The 20,440-nt window shown below is 47.8% G+C and overlaps 2 protein-coding genes across 4 annotated transcripts; both read left to right on the top strand.

The window, feature by feature from the left end:
- Positions 1 to 13,073: 13,073 nt before the first annotated feature.
- Positions 13,074 to 16,561, top strand: LOC112175257 (flavin-containing monooxygenase FMO GS-OX-like 4). 3 transcript variants are annotated; one of them, XM_024312921.2, is made up of 7 exons: positions 13,074 to 13,676; positions 14,244 to 14,314; positions 14,532 to 14,684; positions 14,793 to 14,878; positions 14,977 to 15,112; positions 15,210 to 15,383; positions 16,113 to 16,561. In XM_024312921.2, exons 1-7 carry the CDS (start codon positions 13,142 to 13,144, stop codon positions 16,347 to 16,349), a joined length of 1,392 nt encoding a protein of 463 aa, XP_024168689.2. In that variant the 5' UTR covers positions 13,074 to 13,141; the 3' UTR covers positions 16,350 to 16,561. The 3 variants fall into 3 exon arrangements, 2 of the variants coding, with proteins under 2 accessions (XP_024168689.2, XP_024168687.2); XM_024312919.2 differs by having other exon boundaries at positions 14,532 to 14,703; positions 14,788 to 14,878; XR_002926377.2 differs by lacking the exon at positions 16,113 to 16,561 and having other exon boundaries at positions 14,788 to 14,878; positions 15,210 to 15,351.
- Positions 16,562 to 17,121: 560 nt separating this feature from the next.
- Positions 17,122 to 20,216, top strand: LOC112179293 (flavin-containing monooxygenase FMO GS-OX-like 4). The gene is made up of 7 exons (XM_024317672.2): positions 17,122 to 17,770; positions 17,990 to 18,060; positions 18,241 to 18,393; positions 18,509 to 18,591; positions 18,695 to 18,830; positions 18,918 to 19,091; positions 19,823 to 20,216. Exons 1-7 carry the CDS (start codon positions 17,131 to 17,133, stop codon positions 20,015 to 20,017), a joined length of 1,452 nt encoding a protein of 483 aa, XP_024173440.2. The 5' UTR covers positions 17,122 to 17,130; the 3' UTR covers positions 20,018 to 20,216.
- The last annotated feature ends 224 nt before the right edge of the window (positions 20,217 to 20,440 follow it).

Raw genomic sequence — 20,440 nt, 5'->3', positions numbered from 1 at the left:
TCTATTGGGGGGTAATAGACAGATTATTGCCCCCCACTAATTTCTTAACTATGGTTAATTAATCACTGAAATTAGAGTTTTGATAAGTCTTATGTTGTTTTGAGTTTATTAAAGTACAATAATCTGTCAATGATAGTTAAGTGAAGGGTTCTGACTTAAAACAAAGACATTATTTGGGGGCAGTAATGTGTCTACTGCCCCCACTAAACCATTAAAACTTGCACCAGTTAAGTGAAGGGTTCTGACTTCGTATGAAGACATTATTTGGGGGCAGTAATGTGTCTACTGCCCCCACATTACTGCCCCCCACTAAACCATTAAAACTTGCACCAGTTTCAAGGATTCACAGTGTATTGCACTTTATCACAAACAAATCAACAAGAGAAGATTACTGTCTCCTAAGAAAGACATTATTGGGTGGCACTAATGTGTCTACTGCCCCCCAATAGACCATCAAACATTACACCGCTTCCTATGTTTCACAGATTATAGAAGTTATTCACACTCAAAACAACAGATAATGTCTAAAAACCCACATTTTGAGGGTCAATATTCTGTCTACTGCCCCCCACTAGACTGACACAAACCACACAATTTTTTTCATTTATCGACTACTATAATTTAACACTACATTTACTTTGGAATAGCAGTTTTCAGTCCGTCAATAAATAAAGCAGTCATCATTGGCCCCCAATACAAAGTCTACTGGGGGCACTAATGTAACAACTTTTATGGTTGTGACTGCACAATAGCAGATAGCAGTTTTCAGTCCCAGATAGCAATTTTCAGTCCGTCGTCGATTCCTTCAAAAGGTCAACCCCGGCGTCGCCGAGCTTCTAAGCGACGAGGACCGTTGGCTTGGCGTCGAGCCTGGCCGCGGAGAGCACGACGACGAGTTTTGGCGCTGCGATGGCTAGAGCAGGCGTCATGAGCGACCTGTTGGAGGGATGGAGGGAGGGAGAGAGAAATCCGACGTCGTCTGGGGAGAGAGAGAGAGAGAGAGAGAGAGAGAGAGAGAGAGAGAGAGAGAGAGAGAGAGAGAGAGAGAGAGAGAGAGAGAGAGAGAGAGAGAGGAGAGAGAGAGAGAGAGAGAGAGAGAGAGAGAGAGATCGGTGAGGGGGAGGAGAGAGAAATTGGTGAGGGGGGAGAGGGCAAAAAAGTCCCAAAAATAAATAAAAAGAAGAAAAAAAGAATTAATTGGGTAAAGGGGAAATAATCTCTTAGAGTGTTTTGGGTAAACGGGGTTAAAAAACAGTTAGTGGAGTGTACATACATGTACATTTGCAAGCATAATTAGCTATAATAGGCAACGCTCAGTGTACCGACAAGGGTACTAATTCCAACCAAAGGAATGACATACAGATACACCGCCAGGCGGGCTACAACCTCAGCGGCGGATCACCCCCAGATCACCGCCGACGCGCCGCGCCAAAGCAGCATTAGAAGCTCCTAAAGCTGGGAACTGAAGCACTTTAGTCCCACATCGAAAGCAAGGAAGAGATCAGCCTCCTCCTCACCTATAAAAGGTTCTTTCCTCTCTCCTCATTAGGGGTGCATTCAATACTTACCTACTGTTACTTTGTCAACATAAGTACATTGACTAACTTAGGCATCGGAGAGTTGAAGACCGCTCAGCGCGGTCTCCCTCTGACGCCTTTTGTATTTTATTTGACAGGTAGCGGAGGCTTTGGGAACACCACAAATGTCGATCCACCCACCGGATCGGCGTTAACAAAGGTTCAGCTACCGCCGAACTTTCAAACGTTAACATTGGCGCCGTCTGTGGGAATCCTTGAACAAAAGGTCATCCCACCACAATCACCATGACTAACGGTAGCGGGGGAAACGCAGAAGAGCAGGCAGACCATTCCACCATCCCCCAACCCTCCGACCCAGCTGTAGGCGTCAACCGCGCACTATTCACAACCCCAGCCAACCCCGGCGTCGAGGCAAATCCAAGTAGCAGCCGCCCGCCGGGCCAAGATCTCATCACTATGTACGAGCTGGCACTGGCGGATCTTCATAAGGCAAACAGAGAACGCGAAGAGGAGCGTAAGGAGAAGGCTGAGGCCTAAAGGCAGTTGGCTACGCTGACGTCACGTTTTGATGAATTAAAGAGGACGCTGGGAGCTACCGCCAATCCAGCACAAAGCGAACAGTCACATAGCACTAGGCGTAGTCGACCCGGCGCTGGCGCACTGGTACCAGGGCCAGCCATACCGATGCAAATACCGCTGGAACCACCTGAGTTGTTGGGGATGGGACCACCGCCCATCCCCCAACTAATGCTAGAGCAGGAGGGGGAATCACTGCCGCACACCAACCGCTCGGAAGCTAGGACAAGGACTGAAGGCAGTCCGCTTGCGCCAGGGCGCAGGGGTGTCCAGCGGAGTGCTCGGGCTGATTTCGCCGGCGATGCAGCCACCTAGATATTGGAAAGGATGCAACAACTAGAGCAGAGGCTGATCCGGGCGGAGTCGGGCGCCCCAGCGCCAACTCAGAATCCACTTTTAGATTCCAGACCTGGGCCTTTCACCGCTGCGATTCTGCAAGCTATCAGACCAGCATATGCAAAAACCCCGAAGATGTCGCATTACGGCGGAATGTCTGATCCCTTCGTCTACATGGACACCTTCAAAAAAGTCACCAACAACAAGGGATTTGACGACGCCACCCTGTGCCACTTATTCAGCGAAACATTGGACGGTGAGGCGATGAGTTGGTTTTTCGAGTGTCCGCCAGGGTCCGTTGACTCATTCCATGCACTATCACACGCCTTCCTCTCTCGGTTCATCCTATTGTCCGCCGGACATCACAACACAAGTCAGCTGTTCGGCGTCAAGCAAGGGGCGGACGAATCACTAAAGGCCTTCGTCACAAGGTGGCGGGCAGCAGCGTCTCAGTGCCGTGACCTAGACAAAACAATGGCATTGGCGGCCTTTAGGCAGGGACTCCTCAAAGGGCCATTCCTCTATCACCTCAACTACAATCATCCTAATGCGGTATATGACCGCGTCATGAGTGAGGCGGTCATCCATGCCCAAGCGGAATTCCTCACATATGGAGAAACCCCACCGCCACCAGCAACTCCAACAAAGTCAACACAGCCATCCCCCAGTCGTCAGGAAACCGCTAACAAGACCCCATCAGCACCTCCAACTGACAAGAAGAGGGAGTGGCAGCAGGGCCACCACCAGAACAAGCGGCAGATGGACCAGCATTACAACAAGGGCGATCGCCCAACCCATGGGGATAACCGCAACAAGCAGGCGGAGTCCTCGCAGCGGTATGCAGTGTTCACGGTCCTCACGGCCTCGTATGAGGACATCTACAATCAGTACAAGGATCAGATCCCACCGCCACCCCCTCCAAAGTACCCAAAAACGGGCAAACCCAGGAACACCGGCAAGTGGTGCAAATACCACGGAGACAGCGGCCACAATACCAATAGCTGCAACGCTCTCAAAACGGCTATTGAGACCTTGTACCGTGACGGCAAGTTGGAGCAGTTCAAGGTGCGCCAACCGCCACCTGTGATCGCCAATATTGAAACTTTAGGTCGTATCAACACCATCGACGGCGGTGCCCCAATCACTAGCATGTCCCACAGGGCGAGGAAGTGCTATGCACGTGCTAATCACCCAAAGGAAGTCTGCAACATCCGCTACGAAAGATCCGCCAAACTCCCATGATCAGGTTGGGAACCTATTACCTTCTCAGAGGAGGAGGAGCGCGGAGTGCACTTACCCCATGACGACCCGTTCTTGGTCGACACCATTCTGGGCAAATTTTCTGTGGGGAGAATCTTGGTGGATAGCGGGTCCACTGTCAACGTCATCTTCAGCAGTTGCTATGACCATCTCAAGCGAAACAAGAAACTACTCCAGGATCACGAGCCACTGCTCAGCTTTTCCGGCGACGTCACACAACTGCTGGGGTCGGATTACATGCGACTGGTTATTGGCACTAGCCCATGCATGGCGGAGGTGCATACGAAATTCATTATTGTCGATTGCTTCAGTTCGTACAACGCCATCATTGGACGACCAGCGCTTAACAAGCTCAAGTGCATCATTGCCGGATACATGCTTCTCATGAAATTCCCCACACCCAACGGCACGGGCTGTGTGAGAGGAAGTTAACAGTTGGCTCGGGAATGCTATTCAACTACTATGGCGCGCTCGGCGCGCCGCCAGGAGATCCTGACAGTGGGCAACCAAGCACCCCCCCCACATATTTTCGAGGACCCTAGAGATGAGGAGAAAAAATATGTAAAGAAAGAACCGGTCAACCCGGAGACGTCGTTGAAGGTGATTTGCATCTCGGACGAACACCCTGAACGGACAGTCCGCATAGGCGCCCAGCTAGACCCAGAGGTGGCGGCAGAGCTCACTCAATTCCTGCGTGATAACGCCGCCGTCTTTGCATGGTCCTACGCGGATATGCAGGGATCTCTCCTGAAATCATCACTCATAAGCTAACCATCAAACCCTCCTTTTATCCCATCAAGCAGAAGCGGAGGGCCTTTGATGAGGAGAAGTACCAGGCAATAGGAGAGGAGGTCGCCAAGCTACAGGGCATTGGATTCATCCGCCAGGTCGTCTATCCCCAGTGGATCTCCAATTTGGTAATGGTCAAGAAGCCCAGCGGCAAGTGGCGGATATGTATCGACTTCAAAAATCTCAACAAGGCATGCCCAAAGGATAGTTTCCCGCTACCTCGTATCGATCAGCTAGTCGATGCAACCGCCGGCCATGAGCTCCTCAGCATGATGGATGCGTTCTCCAGATACAATCAGATCAAGATGCACCCCGACGACCAGGAATGCACCACCTTCACCACCGACAAAGGCCTCTACTGCTACAATGTCATGCCTTTCAGTCTGAAGAACGCCAGTGCAACTTATCAGCGGTTGATGAACGCCATGTTCGCTGAGCATCTGGGAAAAATCATCGAGGTCTATGTGGACGACATGCTGGTTAAGAGCATAAAGGTCGGCGGCCATGTGGCAAACCTCAGGATCATAGTAACCATTCTCCTGGCCTATGGTATGCGCCTCAACCCAGAAAAATGTTTCTTTGGGGTCACCGCTAGCAAATTTCTGGGTTACATCGTCAGCGAGCGAGGCATCGAGGCTAACCCAGACAAGGTACAGGCCATCCTTAACCTGGCGGACCCCGAGTATAAGGTGGACGTCCAGTGCCTCCAGGGCAAGTTAACCGCCCTTTCTCGATTCATCTCCAGACTCACCGATAGGTGTGCCCCATTCTTCAAGCTCCTCAAAACAACTCACAAGAAAATCATCAATTGGAACCCAGAGTGTCAGGCGGCGTTCCAAGGCCTAAAGGAGTACCTAGCAACAGTCCCTCTCCTTTCTGTCCCTGTGCAAGGAGAGACACTGTTCATATACCTAGCGGTCTCAGTATCGGCAGTAAGCTGCGCCATTGTCCGGCGAGAGGGCCAAGACGAGCTCCCGGTGTTCTACGCCGGCAGGGGCATGAACGGAGCAGAAACAAGATATCCTCACTTAGAACAACTAGCCCTCGCACTCATCGTTGCCGCCAGGCGCCTCCGCCAATACTTCCAGGCTCACACAATCCATGTGTTAACCAATCAACCGCTGAGGCAAGTGATGCAAAACCCTGAACACTCGGGGCGCCTCAGCAAGTGGGCCATTGAACTCAGCGAGTTCGACATAGACTACAAGCCAAGAACCGCCATGAAGGGTCAGGCAGTGGCGGACTTTATCGCTGAACTCACCGAGCGTCAACCAGACCCCGGTACCGAAACTGGGCCTCGAACGGAAATGGTAACCGCTGAGGAAACAACTCCCCTACACTCGGATTGGAACCTGCATGTGGATGGCTCCTCTTGCGCCAAGGCCAGCGGCGCTGGAATCATCTTGACAGGACCAGGGGGACTAAACGCGGAGTACGCATTGAAATTCAACTTCAAAGCTTCAAACAATATGGCGGAGTACGAAGCACTCATTGCCGGCCTACTCCTTGCCATCGACTCGGGTGCTGACAGCGTCAACATATTCAGCGACTCTCAATTAGTCATTAACCAGGTCAACGACAGCTTCCAAGCCAAGGACAAACAGTTAGCGGCATATTTGGGGTACGTCAAAACGCTGCTTAAAAAGTTCAAATTTCACACCATCACACAAATTCCCAGGGAAAGGAACGCCAAAGCTGATTCACTGGCGAGACTGGCAACCGCCCAGCCACATCAAAGTCCAACGGACACAAGAGTGGAATGCCTTGACAGGCCAAGTATCACAAAGACACTGGGGGAGATCTTCAGCATTGAAGTCGGTCCTAGCTGGATGGACGAGATCATCGCATACAAGAGCAGCGGCACATTACCGGAGGATAAGGTCCAGGCGAGACAGCTGAAACGGCGAGCAACCCGCTATAACATCCAGAATGGCAGGCTTTACCGCCAGGGATTCACCCATCCCAACCTCCGCTGCCTAACCCCAGAGGAGGGACAGGCCGTCCTAGCGGAAATCCATGCCTGAGAATGTGGAAACCACTCGGGCGCCAGATCCTTGGCCAACCGCACAATGCGACAGGGCTACTTCTGGACCACACTTGGTGATGACGCCCGGCGGATCTCGAGGTCTTGCCACAAATGCCAACAGTTTGCGGACCTCCCACATGCACCGGCAGAGCCGCTGTCAATCATCATCGGCCCATGGATTCACTCCACGTGGGACCTTGATTTGATGGGAAAATTCCAAACCGCCAAGGGCCAGTTCAAGTACATTATTGTTGCCATCGACTACAGCAGCAAGTGGGTAGAGGCGGAGCCACTGACGGCAATAACTACCGCCAAGGTAATTCACTTCCTTTGGAAGAACATCTACTGCCGCTATGGTGTCCCACATACAATCATTACAGACAACGGCACGCAGTTCAACAACAAGGAACTTATCTCTTTCACCGCCAACTTGGGCACCAAATTGAGTTTTGCATCTGTCGCCCATCCCCAAACCAACGGCCAGGTTGAAGCAGCAAACAAGATAATTAAGAAATTGCTAAAAAAGAAGCTCGACGACGCCAAGGGTCTGTGGGCGGAGAAACTTCCAGAAGTTCTATGCGCCATCCGGACAACTCCAACCTCCGCCACCGGTGAAACACCCTTTTGTATGATGTTCGGAACAGGGGCTGTCCTACCTGTTGAGGTAACTCAACCTACCGCTAGGGTCGAAGGTTACCGCCTAGAGACCAACAGCGACGGCATCAACCTGGACCGGGACCTCCTAGAAGAGAGAAGACACAAGGCTCACTTGCAAAACAAACAGCGAGTATCGCGTTTCTACAACGCCAGAGTCAAGGCCCGGAACCTCCAATTGGGGGACTGGGTAATGAAGCAAGTCATTCCACCGCCAACAAGACTCCGCCCAACATGGGAAGGTCCATACAAAATTGCGGAAGTCGTTAGCCCAGGCACCTTCTACTTAATGGACAAGGATGGCGTCACGTCGACCCACCCTTGGAATACCGAACATCTTCGGTATTACTACAAATAATCATGCCGCTACCCAAGAGCATCTTGACTTAGCTAAATTTTTGTTCAATATTTAGCTAAGGGAAGCTACCCAACGGGTACATCCCCGCTTTTGTAAAACGCTGATCAGTCGGCTATCAATGAAACGAGGAATTATTCAAACCATTGTTACCAAGTCTAGCACTGAGGGCAACTGGCGACGCCAGCAAGCGTCAGCGGACCACGTCCGCCACGTAGTGCACTTGGACCAATCTTAATTCCTTTAATGTTTCATTGATTGCAAAAGAAAATTCCAAGTTATAAGGCCATATCATAAACCACCAAAATTCGAACCTTCATTTCATACATAAACAGGCTGGGAATTCCCACCCAAAAATGTTTTTTACATCAAAAACTTTAAGCCTCAACGGCTACATACAAAAAAAGAGAGAAGTACAGCATCTCAGGGATTGGCTTCAGCCTCTTCACTTTCGGCGTGCGGCGGCGGATGTGCGCGGCTCGTTTGGTCAGACCCCTGGGCAGTTGGACTCGGAGTCTCCATTGTGCCATCTGCTCGAGTGTGGGCCACCAGGAAAATAGCACGGGACACCTCCGACTAGGTAGGAGGAGTTCGCTGGGAATCACCCGCCGGTCGAGAACTACTCTCTCCGCTCCCCGAGCGAACACCAACTTGGGAAGAGGCTGTACTCTTCGCCGGCGGGATATTCTTCGCTGGCGGGGTCTGCTGAGACGGAGGCACCTCGGGCTAGGACGCCTTCACCCAGTCAATAGCGCCTTTCTTTCCCAGCATCTCTACGTTAGCTAGGGCCCCAGCCTTCGCTGCCTCATTCATCGCTTTCTTGTAATCCGCCGACTGTTTGAATGCTTCAACAGCGGCGGTTGCGGTGCGGTCCCCCTCAGCTCTCAGGCGGCCAATCTCACCTTCCAGTTTCGTCACCTCCTCTTTCCCGGCTGCAGACTCCCGCTGCAGGATATCGATCTTTTTGTCCTTAGCGGCCACCCGTTCCTCCAGCAGGGACATGCTTTGCTCCAGCTTGGAGACATGGTTATTTCGTTCCACGTCCCGCTGAATGGCCACTTGCAGCTTGCCACGTGCATCTGCAACATCAGTATCCGCCTTTGTCAGGTGGCGCTCCACCTCCAACAATTTATCCCTCGCCTCCGCCAACTCTCTCTCAAGACCCTGGACCTTCTCCCTCAGTTCCCGCTCAACCAGGGGCTGCTTAGACGCCGCTAGGAACATTTCGTGCAATCCGACAGACAAGTGACCGAACGCCGAGCTGAAGGGCGACTGGTCAATGTCAGTTGGGCGCGAAATCCCCGCTAGGCCGCCAAACCCTAGCCGCTCACAGAGGTGGAAAAGGAATTCCCGCTCACTGTCTGTCATGAACTCTGAGTACGCGGCGAACGAATCCAGGTCGCTCGTGGGAACCTCTCTCCCCTCGACAGCGGGAGCCTTGAGCGGACCTTGTCGCGCCTTCTTCTGTTGGCGGGCCCCAATGGTCTCCACATCATCCTCCTCTTCCTCATCGACGGAGTCGGGTTGACGACGCTTTCGCTGAAGCACCCGTGTGCTTCCAGCAGCACTAGGCCTCGACTCCCTTGCAGGCTGCTCTGTCCCAGCGGCAGTGCAGGTCCCCGCTCGCTTCCTCTGAGGCCCGCGATGAGTGGCGGGCTCCCTCTCTTTTTGTGGCGCGGCGGTAGTAGACCTCTTCTCCCCGCCTGCCACGCTGCCCCTAGCTTGGGCGACGGGCAGGCCGTCATCGCCAAGGTGGGAGTGATGCGACATTGGCAGCGTCACCGGAACCTCGGACTGGCTTAACTCCAGTGTTTCCGGATTCACCACCGTCCGCTGAGCCGCTAGCCCGTCTGCATACATCGTCTCCAGGAAATTGTCGATCTCCGCACGGTCCATAGCTTTGGCAAAGGCGTCGCGGCTTCGAGTGTTACCCGGCGGAGTTTCTAAAAAAAAAAAAAAAACACAACAGGTTAGCCTGGGACTATGATTGAAGATACAGTGTGACGGGGACTCCTTACCAACAGCACGGGTCAGGCGTAGGTCGACCAGCAACTCCCAACCGGTGAGAAGGCGAAAGTCCAGCAGGTTGCGGTTCCGCCAACAGCCTCTGATACGAGTCACGCGGCACTCTTTTGCACTCGTCAAGTTGTAGCGCAAGCCCGCTACACAAACAAATTGTAATCGTTAGAAGAATACCAAAGATATGGCCAAATGGAAATCGCCAGTTATGTTCGACGAACAACCTCGAATAGGTTGAAACTCCAACTTAATCCTAAACGTCGGCTCCCCCTCGTTGGACCCGACCTGGTATTCCCACCCTGCCGTGGCCATGCAGAAGGTCCCCCGCCAATAGGACATAGAGTCCCTCAAATTCTCGATCAGCTTCGGCGCTCCCACACGCCGACTCAAATTCACCTGCCCCTACAGCCTTGGCGCTTCACATATACCAGTTCGTAGAAGTACAGCACTTCCGCCACGGTTGGCCCTTCACAACCAGACAGCCGCCATAACGAGTTCAGCGCTAACATCAACCGCCACATGTTGGGACAAATTCGCCCGAACGCAAGGCCGAACTCGCACACCAAAATTTGTAGGTTGGGCACCAATGGGAGTGTCACTCCTTGGCGGAATATCGCCTCGTGCACGGCGGCAGACCCCCTTGGCAGCATCGATGCCTTCTCGTCCACTGTCGGCGGACGCAGCTTTATCACTCCCGGCAAGCGGTACATCCCTTTCAACCGATTGACGGCGACGGCGTTCATCCGCCCACCTGCCTCGTCAACAAAAGTACCATCGGAAAGAACCCACGCTGACTCGGTATTCTCTCCCGCCACATCTCCCCCGTCAGCGGAACCACTGGCGGCACTGTTACTCGCTAGCCGCTCGTCACGCCTATTTTTCGCAACGGCTGTCTCCCCTGCCCTAGAACTCTCAGGACGCGAAACACGACCCATGGCTACTCCCCAAGGTATTGTTTGTAACGGCTCAACCTCTAGCAGTTCTGGCAGTGAGGTTCCTGCATGGGCAGACCAACGCAACGAGTCAATAAATATTCTATCCGCCGCGCTGAACGACACGTCAGACCCGGAATCCTCACTGCTCGAAATCTCTATGACGTTAGCCATCCCAAACCCTAAAACCCACACCAGTTAGCACAACCACAGATCTAGCTTATTCTTACATCAGTTATAGCCAAGAACATCAAGAACAATTACCCAGAAAAAGCCAAAACAAGAACAACCACACTCAACCCAGATTCGACCATCTAGAAAATCCCTAAACACAAACCCTCTACCAAACACCATAACCCACCCCCAAATCTCACTTTACACCCTCAGAGCACACCAGAAAAGAACAGATAACACCCCAAACACAGAACCAATGGAACAGGGAAGAAAATCAAGATACCAACCTCAAAGGCGAAAACTCCTATGTGGTGATGAACAATAAATCTTCGATGACGGAAACTTTAGTCTTTCCTGGCACTAGAACTCCACGAAATCCCGGCAGCCTCTTGCTGAAGTCTCGGACGAGCAGAGTTTCAAGTTTTAGCAAAGTGTCCAATCTCGCTGGTTTCCCCCCTTTTTATGTCAACGTCAAAGAATTCTAAACCATCCATTGAAAAACGACATCTCACGCCAGCCGTACACGTGTCCCACGTCTCCACTTACCCTCCGGATTAACCGAGGCGTCGCCTCGGTTACAAAATCCATAATTACTATCATTTATGGCGAGACGACGGCCAGGCTTAGGAAGCAAACCTCCGCACGCTAACCCTCTACGGGTTGGACACGTATCAGCAGCCACCAGACGAAGCGTCTGGTGGAAGTAACCACTTGGATGACTTCACCAACCGTCCGAAGTCTCCGCTGAGCGAAACCCCGCCAGCGGAACTTCTCACTTGTCATCTTTCAAGTGACGAAGTCTCCACCGAGCGAAACCCCGCCAGCGGAACTTCTCACTTGTCATCTTCCAAGTGACGAAGTCTCCGCTGAACGAAACCCCGCCAGCGGAACTTCTCACTTGTCATCTTTCAAGTGACGAAGTCTCCGCCGAGCGAAACCCCGCCAGCGGAACTTCTCACTTGTCATCTTTCAAGTGACGAAGTCTCCGCCGAGCGAAACCCCGCCAGCGGAACTTCTCACTTGTCATCTTCCAAGTGACGAAGTCTCCGCTGAGCGAAACCCCGCCAGCAGAACTTCTCACTTGTCATCTTTCAAGTGACGAATTCTCCGCTGAGCGAAACCCCGCCAGCGGAACTTCTCACTTGTCATCTTCCAAGTGACGAAGTCTCCGCTGAACGAAACCCCGCCAGCAGAACCTCTCCCTAGCCATCATGCAAGCGGCGTGCCTTCCACTACACACCTCTAGCGGAACCCCCTTTCATCTTGCAAACTGTGTGCTTTGTTCAACGCAATATCGCTCAATAAAGTACCGCCACGCACGTCTACTGGACGCTGTTTCCTGCTGCAGTCAGCGGGGGGATATCCGCCAGCTGCGTATCCCGAGGCCACGCCTCACTCTGACAACGACCGCCACGCGGCGTTACTGTCAGATCGTCCCTACGGGACACGGGGACTTATCAACAGTCTACGACGGCCCTGATCAGGCACGTTGACCCCCGTCACTCGGGTGCTAAGATTGGGTTCGCTATCCAACACCCTCTGCTCCGTGCAGCTCCCCTAAACGAACAATTTGCCGGCCATCCGGAGGTCTATCTTAGCCGGGGAGTGGGGGACTCCCTGGGGGGCCTAGCAGGGGCCCACCCGAAAGGGTGTAAAGCGTTTGCTCACAAAATCCATGGTTGACAACGCACTGACGCTAATTATGCTCCTACAAAGTCTAGCGGAAGAGAACGCTTCAAACCGCCAAGCAACTCCCCAACCAAGATTGCCCTCCTTGACTGGGGACTTGGGGGACTTGTACATACATGTACATTTGCAAGCATAATTAGCTATAATGGGCCATGCTCAGTGTACCGCCAAGGGTACTAATTCCAACCAAAGGAATGACATACAGATACACCGCCAGGCGGGCTACAACCTCAGCGGCGGATCACCGCCGACGCGCTGCCCCAAAGCAGCATCAGAAGCTCCTGAAGCTGGGAACTGAAGCACTTCAGTCCCACATCGAAAGTAAGGAAGAGATCAGCCTCCTCCTCACCTATAAAAGGTTCTTTCCTCTCTCCTCATTAGGGGGGCATTCAATACTTACCTACTGTTACTTTGTCAACATAAGTACATTGACTAACTTAGGCATCGAAGAGTTGAAGACCGCTCAGCGCGGTCTCCCTCTAACGCCCTTCGTATTTTATTTGACATGTAGCGGAGGCTTTGGGAACACCACAAATGTCGATCCACCCACCGGATCGGCGTTAACAAAGGTTCAGCTACCGCCGAACTTTCAAACGTTAACATGGAGCAAGTGGGCAAATTTTAAGCTAAAATTGGGTAAATGAGCATTTTCCCTAAAAAAAAAAAATTAAAAAAAAAACTTGTGATGATAACGACAATCCCCTTTTTATTTCAAAAAATGACAACCCACTCTCTACCGTCCATAGCGCCAATCCGACGTGCGCTCTCCAAATCTGCCGCCCACAGTTCCACAATGCAACCACCGACCACCCTCAACGTGGCGGTGATCGGCGCCGGAGCCGCCGGCCTGGTGGCCGCACGTGAGCTCCGGCGGGAAGGTCACACTGTTGTCGTGTTCGAGCGAGGAGACCAAATCGGTGGCACGTGGGTGTACACTCCAGAAGTGGAGTCCGACCCAATTGGTCTCCACCCAAACAGAAACATAGTCCACTCGAGCATGTACCAGTCTCTCAGGACCAATCTCCCAAGAGAGGTCATGGGGTTCCGGGACTACCCATTTGTGGTCAAGGAAGGAGATGAAGAGAGAGACCCGAGAAGGTTTCCGGGTCACGGAGAGGTGTTGAAGTACTTGAATGAGTACGCTACCGAGTTTGGGATTTATGAGGTTGTGAGGTTTGAGAGTGAGGTGGTGTCTGTGGGTTTGGTGGAGGGTGGAAAGTGGAAGGTGAAGTCCAAGAGCAAGAGAGGTGAGGTTGTGGAAGAGATTTATGATGCTGTGGTGGTCTGTAATGGACATCATACTGAGCCACGTGTAGCTCAGATTTCAGGTATCATTTGTCATTTTCGTTTTTATTTTTTCTGTCAGACATTGGAATAATTCTTCCAATGTCTGACATACTGAACCACAGAATTTTCTTTATACTCGTTTTGGTTCATTAGGAATTTGGATACAGTGTTGCAGGGATCATAATTTTCACAAAGTTTGCTTCATTTCTGTTGGTTTAGCAACCGCGATTGGTTCTGAGTTAGGCTAGTACGTATTATATTGATTGCGGGAAGAAAATTGTGTTCTGTAGAATACAATTCGTGAAGATCTTCATGAGAGGAGCTTTTGAGGTTGCAAATTTGAAGTGCAATGAGGAATGGTAAAAAAGCTTGCATAAAAGAACCTAATCTATATAGGATGCTATGCATAGAGGTCCAACAGGATTCACTTGTAGCTAATTTATGAAAATGATATGGGACATTTGCTCAAAGATGAGTCCAATTAAGTTATTGCAAGGCATTTGCAGGAATTATTAATTAGGAGTGCATGATGGCAAACTGGGGACTGTGAATTGCAGCTGCCTAAATAAAGGCAATCAGAATTTGATTCTTACTTTTTCTCCTTTCAGGCATCGATACATGGAAGGGGAAGCAAATTCACAGTCACAATTATCGTACTCCTGAGCCATTTAGAGATCAGGTCTGTGCTCCTTTCTGCCTCCTGTAGAAAAACTTCTACATATTTGTGTTGTCTGAGTTGCTGATGTGATCACATGCGTGAAACAATGCAAATTCTCATAGAAGCAGGTCAAGATTATTAGGATAAATTTTGTGGGGAATCATAAAGTACTTCTGTCTATATTTTCTTTCACCTCTGTAGTAGTTAGCTGATATTGGCCCTTTCCTGCTTTGTGTAGGTTGTAATTTTGATAGGCAGCGCCGCTAGTGCTGTTGATATATCTCGGGAGATAGCTGGAGTTGCTAAAGAAGTCCACATTGCATCTAGATCTGTTGCTGATGAAACCATTGAAAAGCACCCTGGCTATGATAACTTGTGGCTTCACTCAATGGTAAAAGAATTCACCCATGGTAAGAATTGGGTGGCTACGATAAGCAGTTCGTGAAGGAATTTTCAGTTTTATCTGAGCTCTGATATTATTTAAACTAGTGCAGATCAGATCATCAGAAGTGTCCATGAAGATGGTAGTGTTGTTTTCCAAGATGGTAGTGTTGTCCGTGCTGACATCATTCTTCACTGCACAGGGTATTACTTGCTTAGCCTTGTTACAGAACTTCATGCTATTAGGTAGTGTTCCAAACTTCCAGTTAGGAAATTGTAATCTTATTTTTTGTTGATTAAAGGTACAAATATCATTTTCCATTTCTCGAAACGAATGGCATTGTGATTGTGGAAGACAATCGTGTTGAGCCACTGTACAAGCATGTCTTCCCACCTGTCTTTGCTCCTTCGCTTTCCTTTGTTGGAATACCATGGAAGGTGTTTATCTACTTTAAACTACATGCTCTACTATTGTTGGATCTTTTGGTTCATTGTTTTGACGGTTGAAGTAAATATTTGAATATCATGCTATCAGGTCGCTCCTTTCTTCATGTTTGAACTTCAAGGCAAGTGGATAGCTGGTGTTTTGTCTAATCGAATTGCACTTCCATCCCAAGAGGACATGATGGAGGATGTCAGAGCTTTCTACTCTTTACTTGAAGCTTCTGACACACCTAAGCGATACACTCATAACATTGCTGATCATCAGGTGAATTCAGTTACGTTTTCTTTTGTAAACAGTAAATTCAATATCTTTGGTTGTCTGCTTATGTTTTTAAATTACTTTCAACCCATACATCCGTGCTGGGAAGTTCATTCATCATCAGTATTTGTTGAGAGAACTACCTCTGAAGCAATTACTATATGAAATTTTGTTTCATATTGACTTGACTGGATCCACATGTGATAAACAAAGACAGTTTAAGCACATATCTCTTATTAATACATTGACTGTCAGCTCCTTAAGAACTAATTATTGGGGTTCTGCAGAAGTTTATTATCTCTCAATCTGTTGGAGCCTTCAATTTGCACTGAATAAAATGCATGTCATATTCATCAGGGAGATAAATGAAGAAAAAAGACAAAAAGGGAATGCGAAGAATTATATAATCTTTGTTAATACCGGTTTCCTTTTGTGCTTGTATATTATCATTATCTGCTTCTTCTGACTAATCAAAGGTCAAGAGGTTCACTGACACTTCCCAAATCATTTAAGTTTCATCGGCTAGTATATCTCATTGCTCAGACTCAATCTTGGCAAGCTTTGCTGTTTTGAAATGTCTGCAATGCATATATTGTAGAAGAGCAAAACCTCATAGCTAAACCTCTAGCTAGTGGTCCTTCTTAGTGACTGTTCGATGCTTTTTCTCTTCAGCTATTCTAGTCATGAATTTTTGTGTCACGAACAGAATATATATTTAAGTGTTGCATTTTGCAGTTTGGATATGACGATTGGGTTGCAACTGAGTGTGGGTGCCCAATATCTGAGGAATGGAGAAAGGAAATGTACTTTGCAGCTATAGAGAACATGCTAACCAAACCAGAGACATACCGGGATGAGTGGGTCGAATATGACCATTTAGTATCGCAAGCTCACGAGGACTTCAAGAAATATGCCTTAAATGGACATATAATTCTTGATCAAAAGAAAGTGGACATGTTAATGGATAAGTGATGGGACATGATTTCTTTCCCAGATTGATCATTGTGAAGTAGCCACAAATATGTGTAAGAAATGTGGTGCATTCCTTCTTCATATTGGTACTGTTGGTATACGCGAAACTGGGGATCAAAATCCTACTTAATTCCATACCAGAAAGGAAAAACGCCTTGTACACTCATTTTCTATTGTACCATAGTGTGTGAACTTGATATTTTATCGGACAATTTGGTACCTCTAAAAAAATTTCGGAACCTCTTTGGTCAGAACACATCTTATTAATCTTCTGCCAAATCTGATGAGTCTCTTTGCCGCTTCTCTCCCATCAGATTGCTTCCCAATATGAACTCTTACACTCAAAATCTTTGTGAAATGCACGATCTTAGTCTGAATAGGAGAAAAAGATTCACTAACCAACTGATAAATTGTGAATTGATGAAATTGGTTTAGGCTCTTTGGAGAGAAGTTGTCATCACTTCTGCAATTACAATTAGTATTGAAAGCAAAAGCATCACCAGAGGCTCAAATTTGATGAGACCTTAACAATACTTGCTTGCAATGCAAGGAATATAAAAACACTTGGTCCAAGAACATAATAGCTTTGATGTGGTAATTTCCCTACTTTTACTCTCATTCTCCTTTTTCCCAACCTATTTACCATTCCACATCTCTTTTTCTTTACTCTTCCCCTCCCTCTTTACAAAGAAACATAAACTTCCAGAAAAAGCCAAGAACAAAGATAGAAAGAAAATTTAAAAAAAAAATCTATATATATATATATACCAATCAAATACTCATGATGACGAGAATCCTCTTTTTATTTAAAAAAATGACAACCCACTCTCTCCTGTCCATAGCGCCAATCCGTGTTCTCTCCAAATCTGCCGCCCACAGTTCCATAATGCAACCGCCGACCATCCGCAACGTGGCGGTGATCGGCGCCGGAGCCGCCGGCCTGGTCGCCGCGCGCGAGCTCCGACGAGAAGGCCACAAAGTCGTGGTCTTTGAGCGAGGAGACCAGGTGGGTGGCACCTGGGTCTACACTCCCAAGGTCGACTCCGACCCAATTGGGGTCGACCCAGATAGGACCGTGGTCCACTCGAGCATGTACCAGTCGCTCAGGACCAACCTGCCGAGAGAGGTCATGGGGTTCCGGGACTACCCATTTGTGGAAAAGGAAGGAGATGAAGAGAGAGACCCGAGAAGGTTTCCGGGTCACAGAGAGGTGTTGATGTATTTGAATGACTTTGCTAAGGACTTTGGGGTTTATGGGATTGTGAGGTTTGAGACGGAGGTGGTGTTTGTGGGTTTGGTGGAGGGTGGGAAATGGGAGGTGAAGACTAAGAGTAAGAGAGGTGAGGATTTTGATGAGGTTTATGATGCTGTGGTTGTATGTAATGGACATTATACTGAGCCTCGCATTGCCCAAATTCCAGGTATTTGATCAATCTCATTTTTCCATAGGTTGTTTGATTGATGAAGATAGTGCAAAATTGGAATTATAATTTGGCCAAAGTTTGTTCCTTTTTGTACTGGAATGCTGTGTGTAAGTAACTGACTGCAATTTGAAATCAGTGTAGGGTAAATGTAAGTTTTGGTAGGGTGCAAAAGTTGGTTCTTCTTTTTGCGATTAATGCCGTGGACAATTTTTTCAGGCATTGATACATGGAAAGGGAAGCAAATTCACAGCCATAATTATCGTACGCCTGAACCATATCGAGACCAGGTCTGTCTAACTTGTGCATTCTATAGAAACTTCTGGATTGTGTTCTTATGAGTTGGCTATCTGTCTATCTGATCGTAGAGTATGAAATAAAGCAAGTGAATGAAGCAGGTGTTGTATTTTGTAGGTTAAATAATTGTAGTTGTTGGGTAGCTTCTCTTATCTATTTCCTGCTTTGTATAGGTTGTAATCTTAATAGGGAGCTCTGCTAGTGCTGTTGATATTTCTCGGGACATAGCTGGGGTTGCCAAAGAAGTCCACATTGCATCTAGATCTCTTCCTGATGAAACCTTTGAAAAGATGCCTGGCTATGATAACATGTGGCTTCATTCTATGGTAAAAGAACTCACCCATGGTAAGATTGGGGTGGCTATGATGAGAATTCATCATGGGATTTTTGTTTGGTCATTATGATATGTAGTTCTAATGTTCATAATTTGACCCCATGCAGATCAATAGTCTCAATGAAGATGGTAGTGCCATTTTCCCAGATGGGAGTGTTGTCCATGCTGACATTATTCTTCAATGTACAGGGTATACTCGCTTTGGCTTGTTTAAAGATTTGATAGTTTGATGTAATGAAAAGTGCAAGAAAACTTAAAGATTGAATGCTAATCTGTTTTTCTTTTTTTTCAAGGTACATTTACGATTTCCCTTTTTTGGAAACCAATGGCACCGTGACTGTGGATGACAACCGTGTGGGGCCACTATACAAGCATGTCTTCCCACCAGCCTTGGCTCCGTCACTATCCTTTGTTGGGTTACCATGGAAGGTGAGTTTCTCTGCTTAAACTTATATGCCATTTTGTGCTTCATTCTTTTGCTGGTCAAAATAAGTCTTTTAACAATCTTGGTGCCAGGTTGTTCCTTTCCCCTTGTTCGAATTACAAAGCAAGTGGATAGCAGGTCTTTTATCTACCCGAATTACACTTCCATCTGAAGAGGAGATGATGGAGGATGTCAGAGCGTTCTACAGTTTACTTGAAGCTTCTGGCATACCTAAACGATACACTCATAACATGGGTGATTATCAGGTAAGTTCAGTTTCTTTGGTAGCATATGTTGTTATAATTACGCATATGGCATAACTTCAGTCAAATGAAATACCTTACTAGAAGTAAATTCATCATTGGCTGCTCAGAGCACTGGCCTAGCTTGGAGTAATTTGCCGAGTGAAATATGGTTTCAAATTCATCAATTTATGAATGTAAAGGTGGAACTCCCATTGACTTAACTGGATAATTTAAATCATCTATCTAGTCTAAACATCAATTTTATGTAAGAACCGATTTATTTGGTTCTTGGCCTTCGGCAGATGTGATGTCATCTCTTTCTCTCTCTCTCTCTGTTTGATGGAGCCTTCAGTTTGTTTGTAGCCTTTCTCTATCTACATATACCAAAAAAATAAAGGAGAAAAGATAATGAGAAGAATTACATAAGCTAAGTGACCGCTAGTTGTTCTTATGGTTATGGACTTGCTGAATCACCATCATTATGCCATCTGCTATGGTTTCTTCATGAAACATCAATATTTTCATTGCCACTTGTTTTCCAAATCTTTATCCTACATTGCTTAGTACGTCACATTTTCTTAATTCCATCTTCACAATCTGGAGCTTTCTCTTTTGAAGTGTCTGCCTTTTGTGTTTCCGTGAGCAGTAACTTGGCTAAAAGCCTAGCTGAATATTTGTATCTGTAATTTTTCTAGTCTTTGTTCTGGTATTACACGATATGAACAGAATAAGTATGAGTGGTGTTTTTGCAGTTTGAATATGATGACTGGCTTGCTGCTCAATGTGGTTCTCCAGTATCTGAAGAATGGAGAAAGCAAATGTACTTGGCAGTTTCAAAGAATAGGCGTGCCCGACCAGAGAGATACCGGGATGAGTGGGAAGATGACCATTTAGTATTGCAAGCTCGTGAAGACTTCAAGAAATACACCTCAGTCATGGATAAGTGATATCAAATTATATGTATAATCTTGTTGCGTTCCTTTCCTCTGGGATATGATCATGGTTAAAATTGAGTTTTCTCATTGTAGTGACCTGGGTTCAAGTCACAATGTTGTATTATGTAATTTTCCTTCTCAATAAAATGTCCATGATTTAAAAGTTGATAAATAAAAATCAGGCTGCTTTCTTTGTTTGCAGTTTGCTGTATGGAATACTTGTAGATGAAACATAGAGTAGACAAAATTCTATAATTATTTTAGCAACCTCCACCTGATGCTAGTTTGGAACTTAAGAAGTAGATAAATATAAACCAATTTGGAATGGTTCCATTCTGATTCTTCTATGAACTGAATTTTATAACCGCTAAGCTAAATGACATTAACAATCATATGGATTCACAAAACCTTAAATCAAGATAAATTGGATACAGC

Source organism: Rosa chinensis, chromosome 7 (genome assembly GCF_002994745.2).
Source record: "Rosa chinensis cultivar Old Blush chromosome 7, RchiOBHm-V2, whole genome shotgun sequence".
Classification (NCBI taxonomy): domain Eukaryota; kingdom Viridiplantae; phylum Streptophyta; class Magnoliopsida; order Rosales; family Rosaceae; genus Rosa; species Rosa chinensis.
Note: the sequence above shows the minus strand (reverse complement) of the source record. Positions and strands in the feature narration are given on the sequence as shown.

Coding starts and splice junctions, on each gene's coding strand:
- LOC112175257 (XM_024312919.2), top strand. CDS start 13,142: ATGCAACCACCGACCACCCTCAACGTGGCGGTGATCGGCGCCGGAGCC. Junction 15,113..15,209: donor TTGTTGGAATACCATGGAAG/GTGTTTATCTAC, acceptor TCATGCTATCAG/GTCGCTCCTTTCTTCATGTT. Junction 15,384..16,112: donor ATAACATTGCTGATCATCAG/GTGAATTCAGTT, acceptor TGCATTTTGCAG/TTTGGATATGACGATTGGGT.
- LOC112179293 (XM_024317672.2), top strand. CDS start 17,131: ATGATGACGAGAATCCTCTTTTTATTTAAAAAAATGACAACCCACTCT. Junction 18,061..18,240: donor CTGAACCATATCGAGACCAG/GTCTGTCTAACT, acceptor TGCTTTGTATAG/GTTGTAATCTTAATAGGGAG. Junction 18,831..18,917: donor TTGTTGGGTTACCATGGAAG/GTGAGTTTCTCT, acceptor TCTTGGTGCCAG/GTTGTTCCTTTCCCCTTGTT.